A 12,329-nucleotide genomic window follows, 5' to 3' on the forward strand; every position below is an offset into this window, starting at 1 on the left:
CTTGCCCTATGGCATCTGGGATAGTACACTAATGTATATATGTATAGCAATGTGTAGCAGTAGACTAATAAAGCACATGCATGCAGTGTTGTAATTACATTAAAAAAGTTTTTTTTAAAGTAGCAATACATATACTAAATAAATAGAATGTTCATACAATAATTTATTCATTGACTTATAAACCCTTAACTTTTTAAAAACTTACCATTAAGGCGTCTTTTACTTTGAAGAGGCAGAGCTGAAGTGATTGCACGTTAGCGCGCTCGGTTGCTTGCTCTCCCAGAGTCGGTTGCGGCGGGGGGGGGGGGGGGGGGGGGGGGTTGTTGCGTTTCCTCTTCTCTGGGCGGTTCCAGTCAGAGAGAGAGAGAGAGCGGTTCAGAAGCAAAGCTCTCCAGCTCAACTATCAGCGCAGATACAAACATGGCGCCTGCCTCCGCCGACAACTTCAGATGAAAGTGTGGCGAAGAAGTAGCCCGCAAAGTACAAAGGAGTATTTCTAGGTGGTGTTTTTTCTTCTTTTTGTTCCTCGCCCTCCGAGTTTGACGTGTTTTTGCACAAAGAGTGCAGAATAATTCTGGTGGTAAAACAGCAAGTTGCCTACATGTCAACATTGTCTCTGGCTGCAGTGTAAACAGCTGGTAAGTACTCGTATTTTCCTCCGTGGGGATGAGAAAGAGTGAGTGAAGTATGTTATGGTAACTTTCGCTGTGGCAACCCGCTGAAAATACATTTTTCCTGGTGTTACGCTGCTGCTACTGCACTTTTCAGCGTGTTATCCAACCACGGAAAGAGAGAGAGAGAGAGCCACGTATCAGCGCTCGGGGTGATCATGGGAGGAAATTTCTTTTGTTATACCCACGATGAGGTCTATTTCCTGCATCAAAGTTGACCTACTTAAGGTTGGGATGCAACAGTTAGGAATATAACACCCCTCTCCTCCTCCTCCTGCTACTCCTCTCTCCTCCCCGGGCCCTCCCTGTCGCTCTCCTCAGCTCTCCTGGAGCCTGTCTCCCCTTGCAGGTGTCTGCTCCCAGTAACAAACTGAAACTTCCAGCGTGGAATCAAATGCATGCTTGGATAAAACTGTATTTGGCAGGAAATTTTTTGTACACTTAAGGATCTGTTGGCCTGACTTCTTTGTGAGTTTGCTTTTATCCATTTTATAGCCGTGTGTGTGATATGGTTCTGAGTGTGGGGCCGGCACTTAATGCCATTGAACACAGTCCCAAGGTGCTCACATATCTACGCCTCAGCACTTGACTGCTTGCCAGCCGGCGGCAGTCTGACCCCTCAGGGCAGCAGAGTACTCTCTGCTCCCATCACAGTTATGGTGAATCATGGATTCCATGTGGTATTTCTGCTATGATGGCACAAGTTCCAGCAGAGCTAAGCTTAGCACTTCCTCTTCTATTGTACTCAGGGTATTCATAATTTCAGTTAGGTGTTTTAGCAGCTGAGCTGGCTGCAGGAATGCCATGTAATGACAGGCTGATCGAGGCATGCAGCGAGTGAAAACCATGGAGAGTGCTCTGAGTCTTTGCCACGTGGAAACAAAGCAGAAAAATCTCTTTCGTGACCTTGGCTTTCCTCGACAGGTGCTGGAAAAAAGGGGAGCGGAGTGAATGTTTCCTCTCACTAACCTCTACAATACTGCAGGTAGAAAATGGGTCATGGCTGCACTGTGGCTTTGTGTACATTGACCTCGCACTTTGCCACCCTGCTGGTTTTCCAAAGGCTCTGTCAGGTGACCGAGGAAAGGAGGTGGACCGGCCAAGGGAGCAGCAACAGGCAGTTGAAAGCCAGTATTTATTCAGTGGGAGCATGAGGGTGGTACCTTGGCATACATTAGCGTGTATCTTTGTGATCGGCTTTGTTCCTCCATTCCCAGTTGTGTTCACTTTACACACGTCAGTTTGCCTCACCCAGCAGTGGATGTGATGGAGTTAAATTTTTTTTTTTTCTTCCACAGCCTCCACTTGCCTTGACACTTTCAGGTTGATTTGTCACCCACACTTTCACTGCCATTTTTGTCTGAGGTACTGAGCGAGCCCACCTCTTTACGGCACTTTGACTTGATGACATTCTTTTCTTTCACTGGCCTTTTTTACTCTAGGTGGCACTTACATTTCAGTTCTTACATTACTGCTGACACCTAACTCCCTGTCAGGTTATAGGACAAAAGCAAGCAATTGCAACAAACCCCCCCACCCCCCCACTCCTAAACCAGAACCGAGAACTCTCCATTTTAAATAAACATTTAATCCTGACAACTTTCGATGCTTTTGCACTTCATGCTCTTGTTCCGTTATCAATGATTTTCCAGGACTTACACATCATCTGACACTTTCATGTCAATGAATGACTTGTGGTGCTATAAATGAAACCTCAACTTCTCTGAGTCACATGCATTGGCAGTGTTGACACCCCCCCCCCCCCCCCCCCCCCTTTGCTTCAGTTCCTTCCACCAAATTATACCACTTCACCCTGCATGATGGTGTCAGTTTTTGAAGGAAGACTGCAAAAACTCTTACTAAATAGCTTACATTTTATTAGTTTTCCTTTTATGTCAATGCCAGAAATGTTAAATAGAAGTAGGCAGGCAGTACCCACTCTGTAGTGAACAGGAATATTTCCTGTTGAGTGTAGTTTGTGAGAAGAATGTGCCCATATGAGTAAAAACGCAACAAAGAATAAACCAGAAAACCAATGGATCACCATTTGGTTGAGTTATTGCTGTTCTCACGAGCATAACCACCTGGCTTATTTTGCTAAGAAGATGAACATATTTGACTTCTTTGTCTTTACTTGTTAGTACTGCGGGGCAGCTGTACCTCACAGGGCTGAGTATTTGTTCAGGTGCTCTGACACTCATGCAGATAGAGCCGGTAGATTTGGTTGTCTCTAATATGATGACCGCCTCTGGTTTTCATTGTGTGCTAAAATGTGTCATATATTTGTATCTTCAGCTAATTCAGAGGTTGCACAGAAATTATGTCAGTACTTCATATATGTGTATATATTTTACTGGCTTTTTCCCACTTTTTTCAATATTAATGTTTCCTAGTTCCCCTTCAGCATTAAACATATGTGGGCAGCCTTTCAACTATTTCAGATCTTTCAAAGTCAAGTTTTACATTGTTTGTATGAACTAGTCACTGTGTAATATTTGTCCTTGTGTGAAGAAAGTGCCGTGCAGTAACAACCGACTCAAGGACACTTCAGCAAGCTCATCATTTCTTATAGTATCACTAATTTTTTTCAGTTTTTCTACTCAATTAGCTGCCAGATGATTTCAGTTTCTCGTCCCTTTGGAGCCAGTATGCACCCGAGTTTGCACCTCTCAAGGCAAATCAATGCCATATAGTTGTTTCTAGCCAAAGATCAGCAGGAAGGTTCTTGTAATCTGCTTCTCTTTCCTCTCAGGTAACCCATTTCCCACCTTTGACCCTTGTACTCAGCTGTGGTTTGCCACTCTCCTAGTTGCTTTCTTTCAGTAGGCCTGCGTCTGAGTTGTATAGGCCCAGCTAACTAGCAAGAGCAATGAGTTTGCCCTCTCTCCCTTCTCCTTACAGTGGAAAGAATGCTGTGTCCACCGGGCTGTCACGCTTCAGGAGGGAGAGGCAGTCTTGTGACGTTTCTGCTAAGCCTGGCCTCGCTCCTCGCAGCTACCCAAGTTAACTAAAAAAGTCACATTTCTGAGGGAAACGTGGTCTGCATGCTGTTTTCAGGCTGTGCGGGACAACAGTTGCTTTTGACAGGCTCATTTCTTTTAAAAACACCTGCTTCACACAGCGTAACTAGAGGCCCACGGTGATCCAGGAAGAAAAGCGGAAAACGTTGAGTTCCAATCATTAGAATTTGTTCCACTTCTCCCCCCGACTGCCCGACAGTGTTAGCTTTGATGCTATCTCTGAATGTGTTGGATTGCCGTTTAGGGTTAAAGATTTAGAGATAAGATTCAGGGAGGGAGCGGACAACATGGCTGTTTGCGGAAACAGCTGGGTTTTTGTTGACTTCTATAAGTATGTGTCAGCTGCAAGTTGCAGATGCTCCTTGGTTAAAGCTATAAAATTGTGAAATATGAGGGCACTATTTAGTAACTTCAATTAGACCCAATGCCCAAAAGCTCAAATTCAAATAGCCTGCAGCAGCAACAACCAGCTTTATCTGTTCTGCCTGTTATCAGTGTGATTTGGCAATCAGATACCTATTCTGAGAAGCTTGCTGACAACTGTCGTCTGTGCTTCAGTGAAATTGGATTTTATGTAGGTATTTGTGCGTAAAAAGCGGCTGCCAGGGTTAAACAAACACGGCCTAAAAACAGAGTTCACTGCAGGTCTTCGAGCTTTATTCAGGCCCTGTAGAGCGAGAGGGGTGTTGTTAGCATATGGATATGATAACGCTAGGCTATCACGCAGGCTCCGCCTCTCTCTCACACACACCTATCAGCAAATATTGAATAGCAAGATACCTTTTTTTTTTTTTTTTTTTTTTTTTTGCAAGTGCACATGAAGATGCTTTTGTTAGAACTGTTCTTATTTTCTTAATTACCTGAAGGCTCACGTGGCTCAGTCCTGTTAACTTGGGCTTTTAGCTTTATCACAACACGCTGTCGAGATTAATGAGCAGAGTGAGGTATTTCCAGACCGCACTTTAACAGCCAGCTATGTGCATGCATACTCCAGCTCGCACCATATGAATGCAATCAGACAGCAGCTCTGCTGGCTTTCATTTATCTACCCTCAAACCAGCGCTCCACTTCAGAAACAGCAATGATTTTATTTATTTATTTCCCCCCCCCCCTGCTGTGGTCGTCGCCTTGTAAAGGGGAGGTTTCATCACCTCGTTGGCAGCTTGTACTCAGTCTGGCCTCAGACACCGGCGGCACACTGTGATGACAGGTGGCAGGGAGGGCCACTTTGCTCTTCAGATCCTCCAAAGCCCCAGAACTACAGAGTGCCACTTGAAGCAGGCTCTGGTGCTGCAGAGTGTGACACAGCATGGCTCAGCAGCCGCCACTGGCACTGAAAGGGCAGTGTGCTGGAGCTGGAGGCTGTAATAGTTGAAATAAGATTGCCTTTTTCTTTTAACTCATTTGCTTTCTTTCTTTCTTGAAGCTTAGGGCAAAATATCGATATTGTTATAGATTGTATCTCTCCCTCTTGTGATGTGATTATTGATACACCGATGCCAAATATTGCTATTAACCCTAAACAGATCATCTCCCTCCTCTAGTGTCACTATTTAATGATCACCTGCTATTTATAATCACGGTTAATTCTGCTCTCTAGTGTAATTACTGCATCTGTACACACTTGAGACATTCCCCTTCATAGTTGTGTGTGTCATCCTCAGCAGCTGTTTCAGACAAGCTGTGAGTGGATGTGCATGGCAGGGCTCCCGCTGAAATAACTGAGACAGACACAGCACTCTCTGTTGTCCAGCATCACACACAAACACACACAATCTTGTGCGTGCACGCGCACGCAGACGGGCGCTTTCGTTCCCCTGGGGAGCGAGCCTCCAAGCTCTTTTGTGTGAAAGGGATGAGATCATTGTGGGGCAGAGCATGGGGGATAGAGTAAGGGGTTCCACTTAAATAGAGAAATCTCTGTTTCTTTTTCTGTCCCTTTCTCCGCACCCCCCCTCCCCCATCATTGGATTTATCCGAACTCACCGTGGGATCTTGGAGAAAAAGTAGCAAGCCAGGTGAATACTGTTAACACTGTCTTTAGTACACCAGCCTATGAGGAGAGGGACTGCCCTGGTTTTGTTTATGGCAACTTGAGAGCTTCCCTCTGCCCTCAGGGGTTGTTGGGCTCCATAGCCAACCCTTTGGCAAGTTTGCAAGCAAGTAAAGACCAGTGCGCCCACCCCCCCACCCCCACCCCATTTGCAGTGCAGGAAAATCCAGTACTTTAAGGAATGGCCCAGTCAGTATTTAAAGAGTTCTCACAGTTTTAACATTACAAGCAACCACAAGGGCAGAGATTTCCTCCGAAGCAGTATTGAACTGCTTTGAAATGTACTAGAAGTTACTGATTTCTAAAAGAAGGGTCGATCATACAGGAGGCAGTTGTTCATTACATTGTGTGTTATTCCACTGCGCCTTGTCTGGTCTCATTTCATAATATCTGGATAGGTCCTCTCCCCCTGTGTGCTTCTGTAAATGATCACAGTTGCTTGAAAGTTCTGATTATAGTACAACTATGTTCTGCTGGAGGATGACAATGCAGTTGTCACCTCTGCAAATTTAGCTAACACTCCTTTGGCTTTTTCTGGGGTTATCGATTGAAACGTGCACTTTGAATGCTGAAAAGGAGCAAATTCTCTTTCCATCAACTGAGCATCAAAATAGTTTCCAGCCCTTTTATTTATTTATTTTAATTTTTTGAATACCAGAGTGGTGGATACTGTGGTATAACAAGCACATCTAGAGCTCTAACTCTCAGTGAGAGGATTTTCCTGCTAAAACTTGATAAAATTCTTTTTTTTTTTTGTCTCTGTCACGGTTCTCAGTGACCCGGCTCTCTGAGTGAAACCCCGACAAAGAGCGTGTCACTCGATCGTCAGGCCTCACATGTAACAGAGGAACAGGTTTTCAAATGGAAAGGGAGGGGCAGGTCACTACCTTTTTAGGGGGAATGGGTTCAAGTTACAACACAAGGCTTGAGTGTAGTGGAAATGTAATGGACCAATTTGTCTGCCGGTTTGGCTCTTTTGACCCATGAAGCTTCAGTGAGTTTCTCTTCATATTTTTTGTTTTCCCTCTCAATCTCTCTCTCTCTCATGTTGCTCGCCTTTAAAAGGGCAGAAAATCCCTGATGCTGCGTTCACCTCTGTTTACGAACGCTTTTAAGCTTTTAGGTCTAATTTCTTGTCAGCACCGCCATTTATGGCCACTGCCAAGCTTTATTTGCTCACCAGACAATAAAAGTGGCAATAAAAAAAAAAAAAAATCCTTCGCTGCCATTTTCTTTACTGTATATCTAAAACTAAAACTATGCTTTTTTTTTTTTTTTCTTCTTCTTCTTTTCAAACCCTTTGAGTCTGACTTTACAGAGAACGTGGCAGCTACCCTTGAAAGATCAATTTCCTCAGCTAGAGTAACACGAGTCGCAGCTCAGGGTCGTGCAGCCTGGCATTGTTGGGGCTCGGTTGCTATGGCAGCGTCATCTATTATGAGCTGTCGCAAAGAGATGTTTGTATGGTTGTGAGGTGAGTGTGTGTGTGTGTGTGTGTGTGGTGAACACACAGGGGACTCTCCAGTGGTTCTAGCTTTAAAGGAGTGTGTCTGCAGTTGTGGGTACACCTGACATCAGGTGGTGTGTGACCCAGTGGAAACATAAGTAATGTCAGTACTGGTGGTGGTTGTGACCTGAGTGTACTCCACATTAACACATAATCACTAAATGTATGGTCTGTTCAGTATCCTTTTCAATGACTAACTTACAGAAAATTTCCCGTGTGTTGTGCAGAATCAGTGTAGAATTCCACTTCTAGTGGGAACCTGGTAACAGCAAATATGTTATATGTTTCTTCATTAGCCCTTTTTCTGACAACAGGAAATGATATGTGGTTGTTTCTCTCTGGTGAAGGTCATTGAATTAACCTGCTGTTAGAAATGGTATTAAAAGAGCACACCAGTTAAACAGGCTTGAAGAAGAAAAAAAAAGGGCTAACTGCACGAAAGCAAATGTCATACCAAGTTATATAAATGACATGCCAGCCTTGGTGTTGTGCTCTTGTATTTTCTCTGAAGTATGTATTTCATTGGTTTAGTGAACAGTCGCAGGGAAGCATTCAAAGTGGTAATCTATGCCAATTATCTCGGGAAGCGGTATGACTCAGTCTTGATATTTTTCATGCCACCACGTCTGTTTTACAGGAGATGCCATGCAGAGGTTATGACGGAGGTTAAACTGTGTATGCTATCCACCAAAACAAATTTTTTTACAAGGTAGAGTTGTCAAAAATAGCCAAACCTAAAATGCTTTCCTGCTGATCAGTGACGTACAAAAACAAGAAAATGAGGCTCTGTTCACTGAAGTGGTCATTCATCTAGGGGTTGCTGTTACCTGACCACACCGCAGCCTGATCTACTGTAGCCGTGAAGGCAGTCGATGGATATTAAATCTCATTTACCTCACTGTATGCCATTACAGCTTTATTCAGGTAGTCAAACTTACCCAACTCCCTTCTTGGATTTCAAAGCTGTAATCAATATTTTTATGTTACCACTCGAACAAATGATTATAATGTGAAAGAGGTTGCTCAAAGTGACAAAGAATTGTGCAGTTCCCTTTAGCACGCATGACTACATAAGGTCTCGTGTCTAAACTGAGAGCGTTGAACTTTTCTGTTTTGGTTCAGTTTCTCTGTTTTGGCCGCTCCAAACAGCTGGCCTCTCCAAATCACCATAATGTGATCTGGTGCTCTCTCACTGGTGTAGCCTCTAAAGTGGGGAATAAATCTGTGTGCGCGTGGGCGTGTGTGTGTGTGTGTGTGTGTGTGTGTCCATCTTGCACCTACGCCACCACAGCTCAGCTAAGCGTTTAGCCTGGCTGCATTTCAGCAAAGTTCTAACATACAAAGAGCTGAAGTGATAAACAGTGAAAATTGTCTGCTGTGGCCACTCTCTGTCCTTTTCATGCCATCTTTGATGTTTTTTTGCTGTTTATGGTAAACTTCACTGTCACTCCATTTCCTGTTTTGACCAATCAGCGTTTGACCTACACACAGCGTCATCCATGTTAAGCTGTGTGCTGCTGTTTTGTTTTTTCTTTCTGGAGGATTGCACGCAAGAACATATTTGTAGGTTGCATATACCTCTGCATAGGCAAATACCTATGGAAATGGACATAAATGTGATGCTATAAATCGGCCATAAGTTCTGATAAACAGAAATTTTGAGAGTAAATGTCTTACATATTTTATGCCTTTTTGCTTACTGAAAGGGAAAACACTGCAGTTATCCCTGCCTCACAGTTAGCACCTTAGCACTCACCCCAACCTCCCCACATCTTCACCGTTTATGGTTTGAACGCCATTTTTTTTGCTTCTTTCTGTGTGGTTAATGTACCAGCAGACCACCTGAGGAGTTATTGCTATTCCATCCATCCATTTTCTTCTCCATATCCAATTATTATTAGTCTTTATTATTAGTTATTACCGGTATTGCTATTATTGCTACCAAATTGTTTGCTGGTTATGGATGGATGGATGGACCTCGTTAACCAAGTTAGTTAGTGTTAGCTGATTACTTGGCACTCTTGTCTTTTCTGGCTCCAGATTTGCAGTTACTAGCGTATAAGCTGGTGGTCAATTTGTCTTTGTGGCATAAACATTTGAATCTTAAGTATAAAATCCAGAAAAAATCAAGCAGGTGTTAAAATGCAGGCAGCTGCTCATTTGTAATACACCCCCTGGACCATTTTCATGTCAGGTGTTTTGGGCTGTAAAGAGGCATTCATTTACACACAAACACAGAAAGCCCATTCGGTCAATGTTTAAACCACTAGAGAGCATTTGTTGGCCACTTTGGTGAGAGCACATTTAACAGTGTGGTTTTGTTGTTGAGCAAATATGGAGAAAACAGCATTTTGCTTTTAAATAGGGTTTTGGCCATCAAGATGTAACCATGGATACGGTGCAGTAAATCTCTTCAGAGCCAAAAGTCTTAACTCTGTCTCTGCATTGGCGCTGTCACATAATGGGATTGATAGCCAGACACAAATATAAACAAGTTTCAGGGACAGTAAATGTAGTGTAAATAAACACGTGGCCATCAATAAAGAGATAAAGAGACGATTGCTCACTTCAGCCGGTAACCTGGTCAGGTAGAGCTGCCTACCTCCTGCCTTCATTAATGCACTTTTACTGCTATTTCTGTAAGTGGAAAAGTAGAAGTCATTCAGCCTCTGGTTGTGCTGCTTAAATGGTTGCGTTGACGCATTGCACTCTGCTCTTTTTTGCTGGAGTTTTTTCCCCCCCCAGCATTGTAATGAAAAGGAAGTCATGTTCTGGGCAAATATCCAATTTTAACTGTTGAAAGGTACCTGGACTGTAAAGCTGGCAGTCTGCTTGAAACAAATCAATTTTGGCACATTCGCATAGGCAAAAAGCCAAGTTTGAGTCCAGAAAGTAGCACTGCATGAATTCTTGATTTTTAGTGAGTCGTGCTCTGTTGCAAATTAATGACAATAATGAAACATAACTTCATTTGTTACAGAGATTATATAACGTTGCCCCCCCCCCCCCCCAAAAAAAAAAAAAATTGAATGTAACTGAATTGAAAGGTACTCTTTTCCTTGGTTCTCGGGAGGATATGGAAAGTGTGTCTGGTGTTTTTGTGTCTCACTGTAGCTGAATAATTTCTCTCAGGTAAGCCAGCCTGCCGCACGCTGCCCCAGCAACCATTAGACTCCACCTTGAACTGCAGTCTCCTACACACAAACACAGCTTCACATCTATTCCTTTAGATATTTTCTTTTTTCATTTATCAACATTCACAATGCCTGCATTGTTGCTTCTTCATAATATGCTGGAGTTACTGCAGTGCGCTATCAAGTCTACTGGTAAAAAAAAAATAGAAACAAGAAGAGTACAAAGGACTGCATTAAGCTGTGTCATAAAGTTCAGCTGTCTGTAGCTGTACAGATTGGCTTCTTTTTCTGTCCGGCTGCAGAAGCTGACTCACGGCTGGAAAAATTGAACTTCCTGTGTTGGTCCAAAAAGCTCTTTGAAGAGTGCACGGACGTGCTTGCCTTAAGACTATAATGTGGAACATTTTCCCCTTTTAAAACATGCAGAATTGACCAGTGTTATATAGTTCTTGACTTGTCTGCTTGCATTATGCTTCTAAAAATGTACATACCAAGAGAAATCCGTAATTATATTTAATGTGCTTGTCTGTTGTATTTGTGGTTGCCAGAAAGTAATGTCGCAACAATGATCAACATGCTAGTAAAGATATTTTTATATGATTGTTTTGACCAAAGAAAACACTGCTGGGCTACTCTGCGGCGTCTAATGTTTAGTAATTGCTTAAACTAACGTCATTTGTGGCTCTTTCATTAGAATGAAATGGCAAAAACGAGTGAGCATCACATGATCACGATGCTACTTCACAGTGTCTTCAGACTACATCTTTAGTAAGTGTTTTGATTGGGAGTCCTCTTGTGGCAGAAATTACAGACTTGGAGATGTATTGTTACCTCACTATGTACTGAGGAACCACCTGCTACAAACTGGACAGTTCTGGTCATACTGGGCTTTAAGGAAGGGAAATCTGTAGTTTTAGCATTTGCAGCGTGTGGCTGCATTTGCATCTTGAGCTGTAACTGATTACTGATTCCCCGACTGTGAACTGCATACTTGGCATTGTGACTCAAAAGTTCACTGGGAAAACATAAACTTCTATTAGAAGTTCTCCAAAACATTCAATAAATGATGCCTAAAGGCGCATTGTGGCCCGATTTGAGACCATATTTGAAGTGTTTTATAGACTTGGGACGTCTGCTTGATTTACACTCTCAGTGGCATTTCTGAGCATTCCTCTGGGCTCGGTCGCTCTGCCTTGGCTCGTCGCAGCCACCAGAGCTTTAACTCTCTTGACTTGTTTGGAGCGGTGCGGTGATGTACAGTGACTGTTTGTGAATGTCAGCACATCCAGTCCCTCCATTAAACCTTGTGTTTCCCCAGTTTGTTTGCTCCAATGGGGTGCAACAGTCTTAAAATATCTTTTTAATGCTTTGGCCACAGTATTATTTAGATTCTGGGAATGCATGTGAACCCCATCCTGCTGCCTCATAGTGAGATGTATTGTAAGAGCTTTGCTTTCACTGTTCAGTCCATTTTTTGGCAATGGCTTAAATACAATAACTGTTGCAGTTGTTAGACCTGTAGACATTGGCACTTGCAGGAACTTTTAAAGCACATTAGAGAATAGAAGAGTGTTTACTGTCTAAGAGTTTAAAAAAAAAAAAATTATATTCTTGCTTCTCAGGTACATCCAGCCATGATTGAGGACAAGGGTCACCGTGTGACCGACTACTTTGTGGTGGCCGGGCTGACCGACAAGTCCACACCCCTAGAGCAGGACCTATCAGAGACCAAGTCCACCGGCCCCAAAGCACCCATCACTGACTTGGCCGTCATTAACAAGTCAGCGGGAGAAACTGTGCCCGAAGGCTTCACTTGTATTGACAGCACCTACAGCGGCCAGCCAGCCAACCTTAATCACGGCAGTCTTAAGAGTCCTGAGCTCTTCCTCTGCTACAAGAGGGGACGAGGGAAGGCTCCGCTAATTGACATTGGGTGAGTCAGCA

The 12,329-nt window shown here is 43.4% G+C and overlaps 1 protein-coding gene across 2 annotated transcripts in view; it reads left to right on the top strand.

Moving 5' to 3' along the window:
• Positions 1-316: 316 nt before the first annotated feature.
• Positions 317-12,329, top strand: part of dennd4c (DENN/MADD domain containing 4C) — a 38,306-nt gene continuing 26,293 nt past the window's right edge. For both annotated transcript variants that reach the window (XM_030722594.1, XM_030722595.1), the window contains exons 1-2: positions 317-638; positions 12,008-12,318. In XM_030722594.1, coding sequence (XP_030578454.1) covers positions 12,020-12,318 — 299 coding nt within the window. In that variant the 5' untranslated portion in view covers positions 317-638; positions 12,008-12,019. The remainder of the gene's footprint in view (positions 639-12,007; positions 12,319-12,329) is intronic.

The sequence above is a fragment of the Archocentrus centrarchus genome, assembly GCF_007364275.1.
Source record: "Archocentrus centrarchus isolate MPI-CPG fArcCen1 chromosome 18 unlocalized genomic scaffold, fArcCen1 scaffold_23_ctg1, whole genome shotgun sequence".
Classification (NCBI taxonomy): domain Eukaryota; kingdom Metazoa; phylum Chordata; class Actinopteri; order Cichliformes; family Cichlidae; genus Archocentrus; species Archocentrus centrarchus.